This window comes from Vidua chalybeata, chromosome 12 (assembly GCF_026979565.1).
Source record: "Vidua chalybeata isolate OUT-0048 chromosome 12, bVidCha1 merged haplotype, whole genome shotgun sequence".
NCBI classification, from domain to species: Eukaryota; Metazoa; Chordata; class Aves; order Passeriformes; family Viduidae; genus Vidua; species Vidua chalybeata.
In genome coordinates this window covers 21,025,162-21,048,964 of record NC_071541.1, presented here as the reverse complement: position 1 = coordinate 21,048,964, position 23,803 = coordinate 21,025,162, and the positions used below count along the sequence as shown (strand labels likewise).

Genomic DNA, 23,803 nt, shown 5'->3' with positions numbered 1-23,803 from the left:
ATAAATAATAATAATAATAATAAATAATAATAATAAATAATAAATGCAAAATGAGCATTTATTGTACACTGAAGATGGGACTCTGCTTTACCTTGATGATCTAGGAAAAGGTAAAGATGTTGCAAACATCCTGGTGTTCTTAGGCTGTCCATCCTGCAGCTGGCATCTGTCATTTCATTGACCCATGTCAGCTGAGTTGATTGCTTTGTCTTTAGAAATTGCTTCTGCTTATTAATTGTGCTTTGTGGTGTTAACAAACATATAAAATCCTGCTGACACATAGAATCACCGAATCATCAAATTTGGGGAGATCTTTAAGATCATCAAGTCCAACTGTCAACCCAGCACTGCCACTTAACCTCTAAACCACATCACCCAGCACTGGGTCCAGATGCTTTTTGAACACCTCCAGGGAGGATGACTTCACCACCTTCCTGGGCAGCCTATTCCAATGCCTGACCACCTGAACAGTGGTCATTTTTAAAATAATTTTTAAAATCATGTTTAAAATACCTACTCTGAATCTCCCCTGTCTCAGCTCAAGGCCATTTCCTGTTACCCTCTCACTGCAGGCACGACAGAAGAAACTGGCCCCACCTCACTACCGTCTTTCAGGCAGTTGTAGAGAGCAGTGAGATCCCCCGAGCCTCCTCTCAACAAGACTAAATAAACCCAGCTCCCTCAGCTGTTCCTCATTAATGTTTAGAAAAGCAAGACACAGAAGATGTAACTTTGAGCATTTCCAGAAAGGGATTACCAGATGAGAATAACAGCATTTACCTCCTATTCCTGGTGCTAGATCTAGAGGTGATGAATGGCATCATGATAGAGACAAAAAAAGGTCTGGGCTGCCAGCATCACTGTGAAAGCAAGAAGATGTCCAGGCAGGACAAAGGCATTTCACTATCCAATGGGCATGCTACAAAACCCCATAAATGATATTGTGCACACACTCACATTTACAGCACTGAAGTGCCTGCTCTAGACTCTGTGTCTGAGAACTAAAGTGTAATGCTGCATGTGTTGAGATTCAACCTTGATGAAGGTGCCTCTTGTAGATAGGCCCTGGACCTGGGTTGTCACAGTCTTCTTCCAGGGAGTTGTTAAAGTGAATATGTCGACACCACCTTCCCATGTTCCTGGTGCTCTGCTTGAGCACTGCTGCTAAGGAGAATGAACCACAGGATGCACTCCTGTGAAATAATAATGGTGCAGAGAGCTCCTCACAGTACACTGTGTCAGCTCTTGTTTGGCAGTTTGTATGCCCTTTTGGTTTTAATCAAAGTGGAAAGTGAGTTACTTTAAAATACAGGCGATTACTGCAGCAGCAATTATGTCTCCATGATTTAGATTGACAAGTCCCGGTTATACTTGACAATTCATAGAAAGTGTCAGTGCTTGTATGTTGTAAAAAGCAAAGCACATGCACAGTTTGGGTGGTGTGGGGTGGGGAGAGCTGAAGAGTTTGGAATTAGAGCCTGGGGTAAGGAAAAGTTGGGGGGAAGGTGTTAAAAATCTGTCTTTAATATTAATTTCTAATATAAAGGTTGAGTTAGAAACAGCAGATAGCTGATCTCTTACAGCTAAATGCAGTCAGTGCTCCTTTCATCTCATTTTAACTGTGTCTCTGCTAATACGTTTCCCAGTTCTTAATAAAGCTGAGAAATTGTCATTTTAATCCTGCATGTTTGAATTTCCTAAGTGGGTTGACAGTTTAATCTCTCGAGGTGGAAGTAGTTGATGCTTCTCTCCAGTGCCTCCTTCAGTCACTGTTGAAACCTGTCTTGTTTCCTTGGAAGTTGTCACATGGTCCTCATTGATTTCAGGGAAGAGGGGAAAAATATGGGTATGCCCAGGTGCATTTGGTTACATTACTTTTTTTTTTTTTTTTCTGGAACAGAGCTTTACAGAGCTTGATTCACTAATGAATTTACCTATAAATGGTATTAAAACTATTACATGCTGACCCTTACTTAAACTAGTCTGTAGAACTAAGGCCAAACCAATGTTTATGGAAAGCAGTGGTATTCAGCTTTGGAAAATGCCAAGTTAGGTTTTTCAATGGTTTGGCTTCAGAGAGTTTTAGAAGATTTAGTTTTTGTTTCTCATTATATTTAACACTCAGTATGTTTATTTTCTCGGTGTAGATATTTGTATATAGCTGGTGTTGTTTTTAAAAATCTAGTTGATGTTTCCTTAAGCTTCTTTTTTTGTTGTTGTTAATTACCAATACTAAGAAAATGGGCAGGATCAAAGCCTTGTGTTCACTATCTACTTAAAGCTGTAAATGTGTGAATGTACAACAGGCTGATACTAATTTCACATTCTTCCTAAAAGCGTGAAAGCTAAATGATCTTTCAAAAGTGTTTTTAAAAGAAAGACATCTTCTATTCTGATTTTATTGAATATATAGCTGGGAAATAGCCTAGCACATGACAAATGGAATCGTAAAAGGGAAGGAGCCTTTATTGTTCTGTCAAAGCAGTAAAAATACACAGAGCACAAAGATATGCTGCCATAGCTGCTGCTGCCAACTAAAGCAGGTCCAGAGCCTGTGTTGTCCTGGATGGTTAGGGAGGCAACATAGCTGGGTTTTGGTTTGGGGTTTTTTGAGAAAATTAAATTGAGAGTCAGTGAGCAGCATGAAGGAAGAAAGTGGTGCAGATCCCAGTCCACCTCTGCATGCAACATCTACAGCCACTTCTAGGACACTTCTTGCCCCTTCATTCCAGGAAATGATTGCTGTGCTTTCTATAGTGTGATGTTCCTTGACCCAGGACAGCCACACTTGCACCAGGACAAGGTTTGCGTTTGATTCCTCTTGGATTAAAGAATCAGGAAAGCAGGTTCAGGATGCAGGATGGTTTGTAGGCAGAGTAGTTAACATTCCTGCCTCTCCCCAGCTGTCTCTTCTGTAGGAGAAAACAGTTGTTCAGGTACAGTTACAAACTTCAGTTGCACATATGCTACTGACAACACTTCCTTTTTTGTGGGGAAGAAAGGAAAAGCTCCCTGAATAGAGTTCTATGGAAAACAAAAAACCAAACAACCAATTTAGGTATTTGAAATAGTGAATACCTTGTAATTTCTAGGGACAGTCAGTTGATGTAAACTTCTGTGCTAACAGGAAGCTCTGTGAGATAATGACTTGCTACAATAATCTTTTGCAGTCAAAATCCTGGCTTTAATTACAGTTTGGCTCACATGGGAAAGACTTCACTGCTTTCTACACTAGATGCCAGGCCTAGAAAGGCCAGTCAGCCATTGGCTTTGGCACAACTGGCTGTACTTGGTCAAGAGGCAGGAGTGATACCAGAACATAAGTAAGATGGTGTGGGAAGTCCCTGCTTTGCTTTACTGCAATGGTTTTATTTTCTCTTCCTTATCTCTTTTTGTTCCAAATGGGATGGGGGTGAAGAGATCTGCCCCCCTTGCTTTACCTGGCCTGGATTAACACTTCTCTGCTGCATGACAAATCAAGACAGCAGCAATCTTGACGCTGTTTCACTGAGCTGCAGGTTTTGGGGCTACATTAACTTTGTGTTCAGTACAAAAACGTGGATATGTTTTGATTCACAAGAAAGAAGCTGGAAGAGGGCGGGGGGAACCTCCGCATATTTTTACGTGTCCCAAATCTTTTGGGACAATAATACTGAGCATGAAACAAGGGGAACAGGGACGGGTCACTCCAGTGCCAGTGACATATTTTGCTGAAGCAATCACATTTCATTTCTCAAGGAATTGGTAACGCTATTCTGGACATCCCCCTGGTTTGCAGTAGTGGAGCTTGGAAGGAATCAGGTTTGAGGTGTGCACAGAAAGAAAGCAGAAGGGTCACTTCTAATATAACCAGACCTTGCTTTTCACCTCAGATGTCATGAGTGTGTTTGACAGCTAGGGTGAAACCCCAGCCTCTCTGACCTCCCAGAAATCTTTAGCCTGTGTCTTGCTCCCACCCCCAGGTGAAGAAAACACCTCTCTGATACTCTGGAGCCGCAGGGCACAGGGTCAATAGGATGCTGGGAGCTGTTCAGTTTTGTGACCACACCCTCCTTCTGGAGCTGGTGACACCTTCCCTCAGAGGGGAGGACTCTTACACTTTCAAGATTATTTTAGTCTTTTCAGACTTCCTAGGGCTGTTTCAATCTCACTTCATCTCTAGAGCTGAAATGGGTCAATGGGACAAGATCTGGCCCAGAGTCTGGCTTCCACTCCCTGGAGTGCAGCAGTTGGTGTAGGTCCATCTGACCACACTGAGAAGGGCAGTTGTGTTCCAACAAGTTTAAGGTTCCTGGGTTTGTTTTTTTTAAAGAAAGACTCCTCACATACTGGTTTATGCTGGGCTGCACAGTGTGGGAGAGGCTGTGAGGAACTCCAGAACAGGATGCCCAGAGATGCAAGGGGACAGTTTCTTGTGCATGTAGGGGCCCCAAACTCACTCAGTCTTCCTGGTTAAGCTGCAGTGCAGTTATAGTTCATGCACCTTTATATTTATATTACTGAGTTACTGTTTAACATCTCTATGTATTCAAAAATAAAAATCTGGATTTTCTTTTTCCTATTTCTATTCTCAGGCAAATATAATTAGGGATATAAGCCTAATCCTGCTATTTAAAGTCAGGGAGACTAGAGTTTGAGGCTTGATAGCATAAGCACAGCTGATGAATCTGCATATCAATGTGGTTTTGTTTTGTGGTGGGTTTTTTTCCAGTCTGTTTTATATTACCTAATGATAAATGTCCCTTTAAGTCAGGATCTTTTCCATTTCAAAATTTAAAGGAGCTTCTCTGCTGATATTTCTGTTTTTATGAAGAAGTTGTATTTTGCAGATGGTAAATTCCAGTTGGTACCTACGAATATTTACTTCTCTATCCATATGCATAAATGTTGTATCTATATGTACCTACATGTGGACTTTAATTTTTTAAGTTAAGCAGCTTCCAGACTCAGTAACAATGACTGTAGATGAACAGCTTGAGGCATTCATACAGCTTTACCACAGCCTTCCCACTAACACAGTTCCTTTAATTTTTTTTAAATTGATTTTGATGGTGAGAACAGTTAAATAAAGGCCATTTGCTATTGAGAAGACAGACACTACTTATAGCATAATCAGAGTAGGTTAAAGTAGAATTCTGAAGGATGCTTGTTTTTAAGAGTGCTGTTCAGTCACCACTGAAGATTTGTTACTTGGACTTTGTGTAAAGTAACAAATGGCACAGTTCAGGTGGCCATTTCACAACACTCCCTCAGACCCTTTCCAGCCTGAAGCTTCGAACCACTCTGTAAGCACAGACAAAAGTAATATGACTGCATGGGGTCTACTTGCTATGAGAGGACATCTCACTGACATTTAGACACGAGTACAGTTACATCAGGCTCCACACTTCCTCTCTCCGAGGAGGCTGTTAATTATACACTATCTTGAAAGGCACAAACATGAAGTGCTGAGTGTGGGATTCTAAGAAACCCAGTGAGAAGTAGTTGTGGTTTTCTAAAAGTTTAGTTGAAGTTCCTGTTTAAGCAGCTGCAAAGCTATCACTGAGGTATAGGCTGACACAAGGGCTTATATTGGAAAGTGTTTATAATGGAACCAGGATTGCTAAAGATTGATGTATTTCATTGCAGATGCGATGAATATGTCACACAGCTGGATGAAATGCAGCGGCAACTTGCAGCAGCCGAGGATGAGAAGAAGACTCTGAATTCCTTGCTTCGGATGGCTATCCAACAGAAACTGGCCTTGACCCAGCGCCTGGAACATTTGGAACTGGACCACGAGCAGTCCAAAAGGGTGCGCACAAAGTCTGCCTCTAAAGCCAAGGGCAGTAACCCCAGTGTAAGTCCCATTCGGTCCTGTGGAGACAGGTCTGAAGGATCTGTCCTGAACAACCAGGTGTTTTGTAGTGAGAAATACAAAATCTATTGTGACTAGGACACATGTCTAGAAAAGCCATATTCTGCATCTTATTTTACGCTGTCAGCGTAAATCCCCACTATCTAACATCGCATTGAGTTGACTCGTACTAGTATGTTGTTGAACCGGGTAATACAGATATATTACAGTGGTCCTAACTGTAACTAATGCATAAGTATGGGGATACATTAACAAGTTAATAGTGGAAAGCAATTAGCTTTTTCCACAATTAACATGTCTGGGGTTTGCCGTTTATGGTAAGTGTTAAGAGTACGCCTGATAGAGTACTCCTGGTGTTACTTAGTGTAGTTTGTATAGCACAAATGTGATCCTTCCTCCAGGGTTGCAGCATACTTCAATAAATGCTTTCATAGGCAGAAACAAATGGAAAACGTTCTTTGTTACTGTGGCTTAAGTGGTGAAAAACAACGGTTAAAATTAGAGCTCTGTCTTGGGAATTCAGAGCATTTGGAAACTGGAGTCAAACTTAATTTGCCTGTTGTAGCAGATGCTAAATACTCGCTGTTGTATCACCACTAACCAAAGTCCTAAAGCTTTTATAGGCTATAAAAGCTAGAACAAAACTTGGTACATTATTTACACTCTGTGTCACTCTCTTCAAAGGGATAATCAGAAGAAACTTGCACATTTATATTAAAAATATGCAATATTAACTCCATCTGATACAAAATTTAAAATGTTAAGAATTGGGATCTACCTGGTAGACAGTTCTACTTTAAGAAGTTATGTCCTGAAAGGTTCTGTGTGGTCTTATGTTGCTCCTTGCAAGCATAACACTTCGGAAAGAACCCATCTGAGATATCCTTTACAGGAAATTAGCCACACAATATGTATGTGTAGAATTAATGTGACTATGGTCTAGCATTGTTGACCACAAACAGTTTTTCTCAGCTCTCAGTATTAACCTAAATAGGTAGCATTTCAGAGCTCTGATAATTTTTTAAGTACATGGAAGATACTGCATTCCATATGCAAGCCATGTGTTTCACAGGGCTCTACATTAGAGGCACAGGAAATTGATCGAGATCATCCTGCTAATAATGATTTATGAAGTAGCTTAGTGCACATACTAATTTTTAAAAATGAATAAACCTTTGTCTGATACTGAACTTTTAAGGGGCCTTTCTACCCACTTAATTACAACAAGTTTGATAATATAGAAGTGTACTTTCTAATTGGTGCCTACATAAGAGAAAAAGATTGAAAATGTTGCTTCTAAAATTGTGGAAAATTTGTGGAGCACAGGAAGGCACAGTTCTTTGTTTAACCCGGAGTTTGAAGTGCCTAGCCTCAGACTTTATTTTAATGCAAAGCCCTGTTCATTTTGTACTCTTGCAAATACTTTTGTATGCCTGTAGTGTTACTAAAAGAAATGTGAGCCTGTGCTGGTGAGTTCTCAATAGCATGGTTCCCAAAGCCATTCTAACCCTGTGCTGTTGTTGTGCTCCCTGCTTGTCCCTGTCGATGCTCACAGCTTGCTCCATGCGCTGCCCATGCGCACACAGGAGATATCCCAGTGCTGACAGAAGCTAATAAGAGCATGGCTGGTTTTCCCACTGGGGGGAAAACATGGGAAATTTTGGCTTCCCAGATGTTTTTAGGCATGTTGGAGGGAAGTCTAAATTAATACAGTGAGATTTTAAACAAACAGAACGTTGCTGCAAAGCTGGGAACCATGGAAATGCTATAGCCCAGAGCCAGAATTTCATTTCTTGATCTTGAGAGGAATCAAAAAGCCTCAAGTGATTCAATTCTAAATCATTCCTAAAACATGATTGCTTGGAGTTTAAACAAATTTCAGTTCTGGTTTTGGAAACTAGGCCCTGTGTGTCTGTTATGACTTCTTTTAGAAAATACTGAATTGTCCTGAATTTGAGCTTTAATATTGCTAAGCAGCAGGCTTGATATTTTAGAAGAGATATGTTTTATAATTTTCAATCCTTCTTTTCTCTTTGCTGCACAATCTTCCAAAAGGCCTTTATTCTTCTCATTCCTACATTAAGCACAATTTAAAAATACAGGGTGAAAGCAGGCTTTTGAGTGCTAACTTTCTCTGCTGTAATATACTCAGTAACAATTCTGCTTCCACCATAGTAGGGAGCTTTAACACAGTTTTCACTGCTTCCATGTCTCTAGTGACAGTACTTTTGTGAAATACTGAGGGCAAAAAGGTAAACTGGAGAAACTAATTGAAGGCATTGTTAGGTTTGTTTTTTCAAATTAGTTGGAATGTAACAATTCTGGTGTTACCAGACGGTGACTAATTGCTTTCAGGCTTGGCTCCTTCTTTCAGTTCCAAGTGTGAGCAATTTTGCTATTAGCCCAATAGCCTTAGTGATCATTTCCATCTTCAGTCATTTCTGCAAATATTTAAAAACCCTAACAGCCAGCCTGACTGCTGTTTGAGTCTATCACTGTTATGGTTTATCCTGTCAGAAAAAGAACTGAGGAATGGTGTAAAGTGACTTGATCCTGCGGTTTGTATATTTAGGTAATATTTAAGACTGAGTCTTTTAATTCTTGATTAACAATTTCTTGAGATGTTCATTTGCTGTAAGTCTTTCATATCAATGGGTTGGGGTAAAGCATGAAAATTCCTTAAGCCATCACCTACCTCTGCAAGCAGGCTCTTCTGAATGATTCTCTGCATAGGCCTGCATGATATTCTGACCTGCATGTTTCTGGAGAACCTAAAGCTTTACTGAAAATATTTCTTGCACACTCACTGCTTTTAACTTATACTTGAATAGCAAAGCTGTATTCAGTACTTGTAAGAATCCTTCTTTCTGCAAAGCTATTGCTTCCAGGCTGAGCCCACAAAGCCTTGTTCACCCACTGGGAAGGCATCTGCGAGCTGGAGTGGCTGCTGTTCCCTCAGCCAGCTAACAGACCCTCAGCCAACTAACCAGCCTGTGCAGCACATGGATGGGGTTAAGTTTTCAGTTGATTGAGAAATAAACATTGATTTTTTTTTTCCTAATGCTATTTTATTTTTCCATTTTTCAGCTGTAGAGTAGTCCCTGGAGAAGGCCTTTCCAACAGTGCAACAGCATTTCTTAGCCCTCACTCTGGTTCAAAGTGGTGGCCCATTGCACACAGAATGGAAACCACTGACCTGATCCTAACTTTTGAAAACACCTTTTCTTATATACTACCTGAAACCTTCCCTTTCTGCCTGAAGTTATAAAACAAACAAGCTTTACCTATAAGTGCTGCTGCAGTAAGAAACCTTACAAGTGCTGAAGAAACCTACTTCAAATGTAATCCTCACCATATTAGTCTGTGCTCTCCTAGAAATGTTGGATGGGGGAATTTACTTCATTGCAGATGCTCATTTTTTACCTGATTGTTAAACCTGTGCACTTTTGATATGTTTCTTTAGCTTCTTTAATTCCTTATGTAGAAGAGTTTATATAAATGCAGTGGTTTGTGCTCATAGTCTCTCTCCAGTTTGAAACTTGTGACTTATGAATTATATATCAGCATGTGGCAGAGATTTTGGGGGGGCTCTAGATTGTGATTATAAAAGAGTTTCAACAAAAAGCAGGAGCTCTGCTAAACTATGTGCTGTGCTTCAGCATCTTTTTTTTTATTAAAATGTTATGCTTTATATGTTTAAATTACTGATTTTTTAAACTGCCATATTCATTAAGAAATCCAGGGTATTCCAATTCTGAGGTTTTTTTCATATTGTATTATTATTCTTAGGAATAGTTCAATGTAACAAGAAGAAAACTTGACTTTGCTCTGGTTAAAACAGTAATAGGCACTTGAAAAATATTAAATAAGTAGTATTACATGTAAATTCCAGAATTCCTGGGTTTTAGGAAGTTGAAGTATTATCGATTAACAGAATTTTATACAACTATACCAATTAAATTCCAAATTGGAATTGTTTTGTTACTTTTTCATTTTATTGTGCCAAATTATGGTACATTTAGAAAGAAAAATTCTAAAGTGGTCAGTGATAGGTTGTTATCTGTCAGCGCCTTTCTGTCACTCATTATTGCCAGTAGTGCCTTTGATTATTTGGAAGGAGACTCTTAGAGTATTGTAGGTTAAGTCCTGTCACTTAGGAGGAATGGAATGGCTGGTTTGGAATTTGTTAAAGATGTGGAGCAATAAGTGCAAAGTGAACTACCATTTCACACATTTTTAGTGGTAGGCTTACCATAGACTTTATATATACAAGGAATTGTAAAAAATTCTGTTAGTCGATGATATTTCATCATGCAAATCCTTGCAAATTCAGGGGTATAGAGGGGAAAAAAATCAAAACCACAAACCTGAATAAACATGACTACACTTTGGGAGCCAGATGGACTCATCTTGAACAGATGAGCAGTGTATGACCACATTTATGGTATCTGTCTGGGAATGCATCGGGAATGTTGCTGACCTTGGGCGGTGGTGGGGGCAGGAGCCACGATGCTGTGTGCAGATGTGAACCACAGCACATTGGGATCTCCTTTGCATGTTGTATCTAATTCTGATTTCAGCAAACAGAAAGAGAGAAGCGCATCATCAACAGGCCATGCCAGATTCTCAATGGCTTGGTGAGGATCATGTAGATGATTAAATTGGTATTTGCTGGAGGGGAGCCCTCCCACTTATCAAAAGAAGTACAAATTGAATTAATATTGACAGTGCAGAAAAGATTTCTGTTTGCTGGAAAAAGCATTATTATTCCTAGATGTGGGGACTTATATTTCCATCTTCTGTTACACTATTGATTCATAAGAAATATTGTTGCATTTAAAATTACTACATTTGTATGTGGGTATTTATTTGAAATTATGTCAAAGTACTGTATTATATTCTATGTGCATTACCTTTTAGTGGTGGGTTGGTCTCCATTTAACGTCCTGTGCATGTATTTTTGCCAAGTAACCTTGACACAGATCTGAAAAACAGAAATGTTAAGCATCTTAAAATGATAACTATGTTAATTGGATAACCTTAGGAGGAGGGGTGGAGGTCAAAACACTGCTTCCAGATTAATAAAACAGTTTTTAATCTAGGAAAGCAATGTGCCTGCGTAAAGGTAGTCACATTGGCAGGAGCAATAAAAGACAAAAAGAATTGTGTGTTCTGCCTGTTGGTTTTGTGGTTTAAGAAGGTGCTGGTTTAAGTAGTTGGCTGAGGGGATTTTCAGCTGGGGGCCAAATAAATACTAATTTTTATTAGTATTGTTGGTTTTGTGGTTTAAGAAGGTGCTGGTTTAAGTAGTTGGCTGAGGGGATTTTCAGCTGGGGGCCAAATAAATACTAATTTTTATCTGAAAGAAACTGAATACGTCACATGAAGTTTTCTGCAGAACTAGAAAATTAATTATTTGTGCTCACATTCAGGAAGCACCATCCTCTCCTATTCTGTGGCATCTTCATGGATTAGTTTTGGCCTGGATCCGACTGGTTTAATGTGTGTCACTGAACAGCCTTGTTTGTACTGGTACAAGGGAAAGTAAGGGTAGGACTAAGGCTATGATGTCAGTGTTGTCAATTCATCCTGAAATTGCATCTTAATTTCTCATATACTCTCCAAAATACTCACATACTCTTAGGGCCTCATCCAGCCTGGCCCTGAATGCTTCCCTGGAAGTATTTCCTGGTTTGGCAGTGTTCCCTGAGCACCCTGGTCTAGTGGGAGATGTCCCTGCTCATGGCAGGGGGGGCGGGGGGAAAAGAAACAAGATGGTCTTTAAAGTCCCTTCCAACCATTCAGGGATTCTGTGGAAATCCATTAAGTTGATGTTTGTCCAGTAGAATTAGCAAAGAAACTCACAAAAAGTTCCTGAAAGAGAAAGCCAAAATTCTGAGGGCAAGGCTGAGGTTTGCCCCATCAATACAAAGATATTCCTGGAGCAGTGACTTCATGTTGTCTCCTAGAAACATTAAATATGGTTTTATACTCTAATTTAACAACTCTTGTGCCCCTAGGTAGGATTCAGAACCATTCTGCTGATTGTTTATCTGGTAGCAGTCAGCTGCATGACACCAGCTCATCAACATAATTTATAGCTAGAGCGCAAGATGCCACTTTTTCCTTGGGCACTGAAAACACTTGCTCAGGGGTATGCAGTGAACTAGCAGGGCATGTGTGCTGGGACACTTTCCCTGATTGTAGAGATCTCCATTTTCTATAGTAGGAGCTTTATCTGCAGGATGATCTACAGAAGAAACATGTAAATCCATCTGCATGCATTTGAGAGCACACCTGTGAAACAGTAAAACAGGATTCAAGAATGCTTCAGTAAGAAAGAAAATGAGAAAACCGTTAGAGTATTTACATAAAAAGGTTGTCTAGTGCATGGCTATTAATGAAAACATTTGTTTCTTTGACTCTTTTCTGTGTAGAAAGATCCCCTCCCTAAGCCCTGGGGGAAATGTTGCCTCTGCAGAGATGGAGGGTGCGTTCAGCATTCCAGCTGCAGATGTGGCTGGAGTTAAGTCTCTGGGAGAGGAATCTGCCAGCAAATGTCACACTCCTGCTTGCTGTGGAGTCAGTAATCCAGCAGTGATCCTTTGTTTCATGCAAGTGAGGCCTGAAAACAAGTTACTCACTTCCCAAAAGAGGAACTGGGCAGATTTCTGGATGTACCGAGATGCCTAAAGATCAGAGACCTGGAAGTTCCCAGGTACCTGGTTTTGTGGGATGAAGGCAAATGAAAATTAAGACTGAGGTGCTTTTAGGAGATCCCACTAGATAACATGGGAAAATTCAGCTAGACAAATAATTACAGTAGTTAGAGTTAAAAAAAATATATTCACATCCTTGTGATTTTAAAGGCTGATGTAGTAGATGGACCTACAGGATCAGGAAAAGGTGGTTTTCCATCCAAGAACTTTGAAGAAACAATTAAAAACAATAAAGATAATCTCTGGGAGCTCATAACTAAAGTAAAGTGGCTAGTTATTGTGATTATTCTGTGTATATTATTATTTTTGAGTGTTATTTTGAATGCTTATCTTTAAAAGTTTCAAGCAAACATTCATTAGTCATTGTTGGGAAAATCACTCATATACTCAAACCACTCAAAAGATAGCTTCATCTGTCCTTTCCCAGGAAAGGAGGGGAGGATACTGCTTCCCAGTGCAAATGCAAGTTTCCCCAAGAAGGAAGTTGTCGTTTTTCGTTCTTTTCTTCTCTGTCCGACTTCCTTGTTTTCGCCCGGGCACTCTTTCCCGGAGCGCTGGCCAGGCGCCTCCGGGAGCCGCCGGAGAGAGAGAGAAGCGACAAACACCTTTGCAGGTCCGTTTGATACGGACACAGCTGTTTAGAGAGCGCGAGCAAGACCGAGACAAAGAGACTTAAGAGAGTGGACACTTGTTGTGCAGTCCAAAGTAGGTTGTATTTGCCCGATCGCCGCACGTACAAGTGACCCCGGTCTGGGGTCCAGACAAAGGTTTTATAGGGAAAAATAAGAGATAAGGTGAGACCAATAAAACAATGCCCAGTGTGAATACATTATAGGTAAAATCCAATGGGAATAACTTCAGGGGGAAGGATGAATACACGTAAAAATACAGAATAGAAACTCCCATCTCAAATTCACAAAGCCCTTTTGCTCCGTTTGCGTAGCTGCACACTGCAACATCTCCCTCTTTTTTATTTAATAAAATGAATGGAGCTTTGGGGGAAGGAGAAACTGCAGCTATCAAACTGCAGTGTTCTTTTGTTTTCCATCTTCCCACCATTCTCCTCCTGTGGAGGCAGCAGCAACCACAACAGGTGCGGAGGCTGCAAACTTGGAGGAAGCAATGCTAAAAATGATTCGCTTGAAAATCCCAAATGATAGCAAAACTAAAAAGATTGCAACTACAAAATAACAAATGTCCTTTAGAAGGGACAACACCCACCCAGAAAGATCCCAGCCTTTAAACATGCCCTTGAACCAGTCCTCATTCTCCTGCTTCACGTTGCCAATGTGGTTTCTCATCTCCTGGATGGATGATTGAACACTTTGGCCTTTTGATGACAAATTGAAGCAACACAATCCCTCAAATTCTTTGCATCCATGCCCATGTGCCAACAGCAGGAAATCGATAGCTGCCCTGTTTTGCAGGGTGGCTTTCCTGGTAATTTCCTCGTCTGCAAGCAGGTCACTCAAGGCTGCCGATGTTAAACTTGCCTGCTTCGTCACCCAGCATTCCAAATTGCCTAATTCACTTAATGCTTTGGCTGCTGCTACCCATGGTAGGAACACAGAGACAGCAACCCTTTTTGATTTTGCCCAATGGTAAATTTCGGCATCACAATGTTCGTCAAATTGACCTGCACTCCGTTTAATAATTTTTGTTTCACCTTTTGTTTGCCCAATTGGAATTTGAGTCATGTTGGGGGAAGCAAGGGAAAGACGCCCCAGAATGCATGGACCTCCAACCAGACGAGAAGGGATTCCCGGATATGCTCTATCCCCACAGATGAAAAACATTCCCTTTTCCAGCTTGCGGGGAGAGAAATCCGTGGTGCTAGGGACCTCTAAAACAGCAACAGCTGTGCACCATTGGCTTGTTCTGAATTCCATCTTGTATTGTCTGACCTGTGCATATTGTTTTATTTCTTTATCTGGAAAGAAATTAAATTGAACGCAAAATTCAGCTTTTGTGGAGCCCAGAAGTTCTAATTCCTGGGGCTCTCCATCAGCAGCGGGTAAGTCTAGAACAAACCTTTGCCACAGAAGCAGGGGATTCTGAACAGGTATTTTAACACGTTCTACAACATCCTTGTGCTTGTAGAACTCTGCCCAGATGTTTGGTGGATTGTTTTCATTCAATTCAGTTTGCAAATGGATCAAAGACTGTGGAAATTCTTGCCCCTTGCTTGGAATCCCTACCAGGCACGTGGACATCGGATTTTCTGCTGAGGCAGTGGCTAAACACAGGTGTTCTTGTTTCAAAGCTTGGGCAAGGGTGACCCACACATTTTTTCGTGGCTGAGGGACGATCCATGCGTCCCCTGTGGACAGGTAGAAGGTCATTTTCTGGAGCCAAACGAGGAGCAGGAACGTAGAAATTGACATCCTGCTAGTCTGAAAAAAAAATGAAACCATACAACAAGGTAAACTAACTATAAAAATTCTGACAGTATAAAGGAAAAACAGGAATTAGGGTTCTCTTCCTCCCTTGCGGCGTTTCCTGTTTGACGCAACGGCGTCATCTGTGGGGTCTTCTGAAGCATCAGGGGGGTTACTCTGTGTTGGACTCCCTCCCCGTCCAGGAGTGTAGGGTTTGACCCATTTCTTAGGAATCCACCTGAGGCCGGAGGGTGTGGACACGCACGCATACCCCCGTCCCCAAGTGATGAGCTGGTGTGGACCCTGGATTTCTCCAGAGTCTGGATCCCTAATTATCACTGGAGGTCTCTCATCAGGCTTGAGCTGTTGATGTTGTTTAAAATGTCGCAGGACTGGCGGTTCAGGACTATCAAAAGAACAATTTAAAAAGTTAATAGTAAAAAGAGCTTTACAGAGCCTGAGTTGTGGAGAGACCACTTGGATATCTCCCTGCTGGCGAAGGAGGACCTTTTTCAAGGTCTGATGTGTTCTTTCTATCACAGCCTGGCCTGTGGGGGAGTGTGGAATTCCAGTCCGATGATTCACCCCCCATTCCTGTAAAAACTCACCGAACGCCTTTGAAATATAAGCTGGGCCATTATCAGTTTTGATAGTGGTGGGGACCCCCAAGGTCGCAAATGCTTGCATGAGGTGTTTTTTTGCATCTGTGGCCTTTTGTCCTCCGTGGGCCGAGGCAAAAACTGCTCCGGAGAAGGTGTCTACTGAAACATGGACATGTTGAAATCTCCCAAACTCTGGAATGTGCGTAATGTCAGTTTGCCACAATTCACAACTGCGGAGTCCCCTTGGGTTCACTCCCGAACTCAGGGCTGGTAGAGTGGACTCCTGACACTCGGGGCAAGCAGCCACAATTGCCTTGGCTTGGTCACGCCGCAGGTTGAATTGGCGGACCAGACCTGGTGCATTCTGATGAAACAACTGATGGCTCAGTTTGGCCTGTTCTAAAATGTTTGGCTGGCCAGCCAGCTGTACAGGAGCGGCCAAAGCATCTGCCTTGCGGTTGCCTTCTGCGATGAAACCTGGGAGGTCAGTGTGTGATCGCACGTGCATTATGAAAAAAGGCTGCTCTTGATAGGAAACTAGATGGATCAATCTCGAGAGTAAACTAAATATTGCTGGATTGGAAACTTCCTTGAGCACTGCATGTTCTGCTCTGGACACAACACCTGCTACATATGCTGAATCTGTAACTATGTTAATTGGTCCTGAAAACCTCTCAAAGGCCCTGACTACAGAGTCCAGCTCAGCAACTTGTGGGGAACCTTCTACAACCTTTACATCAGCTTCCCACTGCTGAGTCTGTGGGTCCTTCCATGTGATCACCGACTTGTGGGACCCTCCTGACGCGTCGGTAAAAATGGTCAATGCCTTCAGTGGTTCACTGCTCTGAATACTTTTTGGAATCAATTCAAACTGTATTTCAAACAGTCTGTGACCTGGATGGTTAATGGAAATCTGTCCGGTATAGCTGTCTAAGGAAAACTGTAAGTTTTCATTTATCTGGAGCAGATACTCAAGTGTTTCCTTTGAGAGTCTCCCCGTAGATATTCTAATAGGGAGATGAATGCACATGAAATCACACCCTGCCAACACCCGCAGGCGAGCCCTGGCCCTCATGATCAGCTGGGCCATCAACTCTTGTGGCTTGGTGATACTTTTGGACAACTGATGACCCAGGAACACCCACTCTATGATTAAGAGAGGATCCTTTTGGTCTGTGTCCCACTGGAAAATCAACCCATGCAGGTGTGGCAACTTACCAAGGATGATAAATCGAAAGGGCAGGCCCTCGTGGCATCTGTGGGCCTGTCTGTCTGCCAGGGTGGACTGAATTCTCTCCAAGGCAGCCCTGGCCTCTTGGGTCAGAGCTCTCGGGGAGTCTAACTCTTTTCCCCCTTTCAATAAATTGAAAATGGGGGATAAATCTCCCGTGGTGAGCCCCAACCAGGGTCTGACCCAATTCAAAGACCCACACAGCTGGTGGAGGTCCCGTAGTGTTTTTGGGTTGTTATTTATCATTGGCCTTTGGGGCGTGATGGTCCTGTTGCTAATGTCAAGGCCCAGATATTTCCAAGGTGGCAGGTGTTGCACCTTTTCCTTCTGCAACTCAAATCCAACCTCTGACAAGGCTGTGATAGTGTCCTCCAACGCCTCTGCAAGTACATTGTCACTGTTAGCACAAACAAGGACATCATCCATGTAATGATAAAAAATGCAGTCTTCCCACTTGGCACGCACTGGGGATAGAACTTTGTCAACGTACCACTGGCAAATGGTAGGAGAGCATTTGAGGCCCTGAGGTAGGACTTTCCAGTGGTAGCGTTTCATGGGAGCCTCTCTGTTTATGGAAGGTAACAGAGAAGGCGAAGCATAGTGCATCGTCTGGGTGCAGGGGAATTTGAAAGAAGCAATCTTTGATGTCTATCACTGCCAATTTCCAATCTTGGGGGAGCATTGATGGAGAAGGCATCCCTGGTTGAAGAGCTCCCAAATCTTCAATTACATTATTAATTTTTCTGAGATCATGGAGGAGTCGCCACTTGTCTGTCCCCGGTTTCTTAATCACAAAAACCGGCGAATTCCAAGGGCTGTTGGTTTCCACTATATGTCCTTTCACTAATTCGTCCTTCACAATCTGAGTGAGCGCTCTTAACTTTTCTGTGTGCAACGGCCACTGCTCTACCCAAACGGGCGTATCTGTGAGCCACTTGAGTTTTTGGGTAGGGCGCTCTTCAGTGGCCGCACCCAAAAACCCTGGGGGGTTGGCAGTTCTAATTTTGCCCCCCATTGAGTCAGAGCATCCCTTCCCCAGAGTGTAAACTTTGAATCCAAAACGAATGGGCGCAGAGATGCTAACTGCCCATTCGGCCCCTCAATTTGGACTGTGTTCCTAGACTGCTGTGCCAATTGTGGACCTCCCACACCTAAAACTGGGTTGCCCACACTTTCAAGCTCCCATTGTTGAGGCCATTTGTGTGAGGGAATGACTGTTACATCTGCCCCCGTGTCCATCATCCCCTGAAGTTGGATGGAATGCCCCTCGCTCTTAATGCCACACCACACGAGGGGCTTCTCCTCTCCCAGCGTCTCGGTGTAGAAGACTGACAGGTCTAGATCATCACACAAGAGCTGAGGCACTGGAATTGCCTGGGCAATGATCTGTCCCTGTGACAGGAAGAGAGGGGGGTGGACACAACGTGCCATGAGATAGAAGGTCCTAGGATCAAGTGAAAGGATGGCAGGAGGGATCTCTATCTCTTGTGGGGTGTACTTTGTGTCACCAATGACAAGGTACTTGCAGTTTAGTAGATCATTCCTTCTGTGAGTTTCGCAGTCCTGAATGCGGGGCAACAGTTCTGCTGCTGCTATGATGAAATGCCATTCCTGGTTAGAAAAATGAATGGGTTCAGTGAGTCGCAACCGGTAAGGTTCAATTTTGTCAGTGGTGTAAACTTGGCTGCTGACACTAGGCACAATGCGGTGTACAGCTGCCTTAGCACAAACGCTTTGACCCACCCCATTTGTGTCATCGCGCGGGGTGGATCCGCGCTCCCCAATTAGTTTTTTTTCTGGTCGAAGACTTTTCCCCCTCCCACCCCCGTCCCGGGGAGGCGCTTTCCCCTGAAAAGGGCATTGGCTGATGAAGTGGCCTTCCTGATTACAGTAAAAACACCTGCGTTTGTGTGGAGGAGGTCTCGATGGTAGAGTTTTTGGGGTTGCCGATGTTGGAGCAACCACCTTCTCTCGAGGCCTTCTCACTAAGTCCTCTGCTATCAGTGTGGCTTTTCTTGTGCACTCCTCGATGAGCTGATGCAGCGTAGGCGGAGGTGACGCTGGAAGAGCCATGATGACTCGCCGACAGGCATCATTTGCATTTGTGGTGACAATTTCAAACGTGAGTTCGTCTCGTGCTTCTTGCCCTTCCACCTTTTTCTCGACTGTGTCTCTCACTCGATCAACAAAATCCATGAATGGCTCTGAAACAGACTGCTTGAGAGCAATATAAGGTATTATAGGTTCTTTTGAGGGCATACTGAGAAATGCCCGTTCTGCTGCGTCTTTTGTGAGATCTGACACTGGTTTTGGAATCCCTGCTGCCTGTTTTTGGGCTTGATTCCAATCTTTTTCACCCACAAGGTGTTCGAGGGTTATCTCATCATCCTCTATATCTGTTGCATAATCGGGACTCTGCAAAATTTCTGGAAGAAGGTCTCCTGCAAACCTTTTCCAAGTTCTTTCCCACATTCTGTATTCTGATGGAGGGAGCAAGCAGCTGAACAAGCGCTTTAAATCAGTGGGAACTAAGGTGTTAGAATTGAAAGTTGCTTTTAACATGCTTTTAAAAAATTCGCTTTTTTGCCCAAATTCACGTTTCGTTTTGCAGAGTTCCTTTATGCTTTCGTATGAAAGTGGTTCCCATCTGGGGTTTTGCTCTCTCGCGTTGTACAACACTGGCGCGAGAAACAAGGAGTTTGAATCCCTGCCTGCTTTCTGTTTCCCAGCTTCGGCCTCCCCACCTTTCCCGTCGCCATGGGAACCAGAGGCCGGGCCCAGGGGAACAGGAGGAGCGGGGGCAGGGTCCGGAGACTCGGGGGTAGAGGTTTGTGTGGGAGTGGCTGAGGTTGGTGATGCCGTGTGGAGCGGGACGGGATCGGGTGGTGCAACCTCGAGGGGTGGAGCTGAAGGAACCACCTGGAGGGGCAGTGCTGTGGGTGGAGGCCTGCAGTAGCATTTTGGAGGAGTTTGGTCTGCCGCAAGAGAGGAGGAGGAGGAGGGGTCAGGACAAAGGGAAGGAGGGTCAGGGACTGGTGTGGGGGGGGGTACCTGGGAAGAAGGAGTTCCCGCTGCGCTTCTTTGTCCATCTGGTGATGAGACAAAGACCCCCGCCACGCGGCCGCCGCCATCTTGTGGCGGATCGTCCCGTGGGGGGTGAGGGAAAGGGTTAGAAGAAGCACAGAAGTTTTGGGAACAGCAACAACCCTGGAAAGAAGCAGAAGGTTTAGAAACAGAAGTTTCAACAGAGCGATTAGCATTTTCAGGCTGTGGGGGTCGGGGGGACGAGGGAACTAAAGCAGATGGACTCTTTTCAGTTTCCCGCGTTTCCCGACTGTCTGCACCCTCTTTAACAATGTCATAAACTAACAAAAAGATCCTCATGAAACCCTTTTTCACTGAAGGATCCCCCTTCTTGGTGCCTTCTGTTAAAACTGTGCCAACCCTTTCCAAAAAACTTTCTGCCTCACATCCTGAGCTGAGACGTTTGGAAACTGTAAAGTCAACCACTTTATAAACTTTTTCACAAAACTTTTAGAAAAACATTCTCCTGACTGTGTCAGGGTTAATTTTACTTGGTAGTAAATCTCTTTTTGCTGCTTGGACAACTTCCCACCCATGTTGCCCATCAGCAAGCCTCACCCGCCTGCTGCTGAAAAAACAGAGAAAAAAAAAAAACCTAAAAAAGTCTAAAACCCGACGGCGGCTACCCCGCACGCAGCGCGCATGCGTGCCCTCTGCCTCAGAGGGGACGGGGGTTGCCTCCACCCAGATCCACTAATCGGGGCCCTCCCGCATTAGTACTGAATCTTACCTATCCGTCGACCCTTAGAAAACAAAAAACAGCAGCGGTTCTCGGTCTGAAGACGTCTTCTGGGGTGTGCAGAAGTTGCGTCCTCTCTCTGCTGGAAACCCAGAAGTTGGCAGGAGCCAGAGGAGTTTCTCAGTGGCGATAGATCTGCGGAGCTGAGCGGAGGGAGCAGAACCCTCTCGGACTCGCTGTGGTCGAATCGGCTTTTTCCCGCTGGGCGGACAATGGCACTGGCGGCTCGGCGCTAGCAGCCGTGTCTCCCGCGTCTGGAAAAGCCCCAAACCGGAGCGCTATCTGCTGCGCTATGAAAACAGCTTCCGCATCAAAGCCCCACATTGGGCGCCACTTGTCGTTTTTCGTTCTTTTCTTCTCTGTCCGACTTCCTTGTTTTCGCCCGGGCACTCTTTCCCAGAGCGCTGGCCAGGCGCCTCCGGGAGCCGCCGGAGAGAGAGAGAAGCGACAAACACCTTTGCAGGTCCGTTTGATACGGACACAGCTGTTTAGAGAGCGCGAGCAAGACCGAGACAAAGAGACTTAAGAGAGTGGACACTTGTTGTGCAGTCCAAAGTAGGTTGTATTTGCCCGATCGCCGCACGTACAAGTGACCCTGGTCTGGGGTCCAGACAAAGGTTTTATAGGGAAAAATAAGAGATAAGGTGAGACCAATAAAACAATGCCCAGTGTGAATACATTATAGGTAAAATCCAATGGGAATAACTTCAGGGGGAAGGATGAATACACGTAAAAATACAGAATAGAAACTCCAGCTTTAGGTTTAGGAAATAGAAACTCCCATCTCAAATTCACAAAGCCCTTTTGCTCCGTTTGCGTAGCTGCACACTGCAACAGGAAGTAATCACAACTGAGAAGGGGATGTTTTTCCTTATTCTTACCGATGTCTCAAAGGTAACCTGAGAGCTGATCTGCCCTTTACCTTACCCAGTCCTGTCACTTTGGGACATGCTGCTCCTGAACTAAGCCATCAGGTTTCATAGTTATCAAGTGAAAGGGTTGTAAAATGTCCTAGGTCCAGCAACTGTTTAAAAAACTCAAAAAGCCCAGGAAAGCCAGCTAACAAGCTGGATCTAGTTTTAGTTTTAGAGTATTTCTGAAGCAAAGGTAATACACTGAGTGGGAGCAGTGTAATGAAAGCTGATTTTTGTGACTGTGCTGGAGAAAACCTGAGAAAAAATTTAAAATTTAAACCAAATCTCTACTGATATCTAACTAGGACAATGTATGTAATGTGTTGCTTGCAGTTGAAAGTTATATACATGAGCAAAGCTTGAGTTAGCTAGATGTAAATGAGGTGAGTTTAAGGCAGGCTGAAGTGAGCTAGTGCATGTCCAGACCTCCCATCAGCCTCATGAGAATGAGAATTGAACTAAGCTGAAAATTACTTTCAGGGCAGAACCCCCAAATATTGAGGCTTTTGATGGAATCAGGTGTCATATTAGAAGGACACTGTGTGTAGCCAAATATGTACCCATGTGACTATGTTGCAAGAATTTGGCACAATTTTATATATTTGAAGCATCTCTGATGTTACTTTTAAAATAAATACCAGCAGATGGCCATTTGGGCTCTGAATGTCCTAGGCTAAAATACTGTAGCAGGTTTAACTCACAGGAGAAACTTCCATACTGATGATTTAGTATATGGTTTTAAAGCAAACATAAGAGGAAGAAAAAATGTTAAAAGAGTGAAAGTTCTAAAAAGAAACTCTCACTAGCAATTACATGACCCATTCTCAATAACAGCATTTAATTTTTTTTTGAAACTGATAATTTCTGCTTTTCGAACAGTAATCTATTTGAGGAAAATTACAATTCTCCATTTTTAAGGAGAGAATAAGAAGCAATGCATTTAAATGTATGCTTCTTCATATTGCTTGACATTATTTGTTTTATATCTTCTCTGCAAAACCTTACTCCCTATTTTTTACACAGAAATTTTCAGTTCAACATTGTCTCAGCATTCAGTCGCATGCTAACTCAAATTTAGCGAAAACACTCAATTTGACAGTTCTGTAATAACAAACATTTTCCCCTTAATTTCTGGTGGTGAGACTGCTACTAACCTATGACAGTTATTTCTAATTATATTGTCTAAACATTCAGGCAGCTTCTACCAACCTCAAATGTTGCTTAGTTTTTTTTTTTCCTCTGTGGCTTCTACCCTGGAATTCAAATTAATGCAGCTCAAATTTTTATCAAGGGATAAAGAATGAAATATTTGATCCAACAGGGAAACATCAGCTTCCTGCTGTTGCCAGAGGAACAACAAACCTTTATTGAGCCATGTATCAGAGCCATGGAGCTGGAGCAGAAACCTCTCTCCTGTTTGGCAGCCAGATGTCTCCATCAAGAAGGAGAGTGCTGACATGCCATGCACAGTGTTGGAGGGAGGTTTTATCATGTGATCTTACCTGTCTCTAAGGGGTATCCTAAAATTACCCTGCCTTGTTAAGATGGGAAAAGCATTAATTATTTTTAGCTGGTAATCAAGAGGTTGTTTAGTAACAGGTCTCAAAAATAAGATTCAGTTTGTAAAAGTAAGTTCCTTGTGGTTTTGTCTTTCTCCATAGGGACAGAATTCCCAGGTACCAGCTCTCAACAGTACACATAATTACCTAGTTGCTGAATGTCCAGAGCAACTCCCTTTGGAAGTCAGCTTGGAGAAATAACACTGACTGTGGTCTGCATGAAGGGAGGAGAATCCGTGGTGGGAATTGAAAAATAGTAAGAAACATAAAAGGGATGTGGCCCTTATGCCTGAACATACAAAATATAATTATTGGCAGCTGTGTGGAATCAGGAGCAGTTCTGGCAGAGAACACGAGATGGCAGTGCCAGACAGGGCCAGAGAGAGCCAGACAGGGCCAGGCAGCACCAGACAGCAGGACTCATCCACTCACAGGACCCTCTGCTGCTTCAAGGAAAATGGGAGCTGAGAGCACATCAAAGCTGGTCACACTTCTTCTACACTGAGATTTGACTTTTGTCTCAAGAATTCTCCCCTTCACCCCTGCCCTTCTCCCTTTTGTTCAGGTTTGCCATGGTTACCCGTGGTTTTGTACAGCTCACCTTGGATGTATTGCTTGCTCTTTCAGTGAGTCACTGGCTTGGCAGCTCAGGAGTATGAAGCTTTATGAATAGATACCAGTGCTGCAAGTGATTACCCTGAGTCACATGACAGACATAAA

The 23,803-nt window shown here is 43.1% G+C and overlaps 1 protein-coding gene across 5 annotated transcripts in view; it reads left to right on the top strand.

The window, feature by feature from the left end:
* The window catches only part of BICD2 (BICD cargo adaptor 2), a 65,305-nt gene extending 41,502 nt beyond the window's left edge, over positions 1–23,803 (top strand). Inside the window, exons 7-8 of one of the 5 annotated variants that reach the window (XM_053953454.1) lie at positions 5,629–5,839; positions 23,186–23,803. In XM_053953454.1, the coding sequence (XP_053809429.1) occupies positions 5,629–5,839; positions 23,186–23,284 (310 nt within the window). In that variant the 3' untranslated portion in view covers positions 23,285–23,803. Of the gene's footprint in view, positions 1–5,628; positions 5,840–7,296; positions 11,227–12,294; positions 12,751–23,185 lie in introns of those variants that run through there. The other 4 variants (XM_053953455.1, XM_053953458.1, XM_053953457.1 and 1 more) reach the window with 4 other exon arrangements.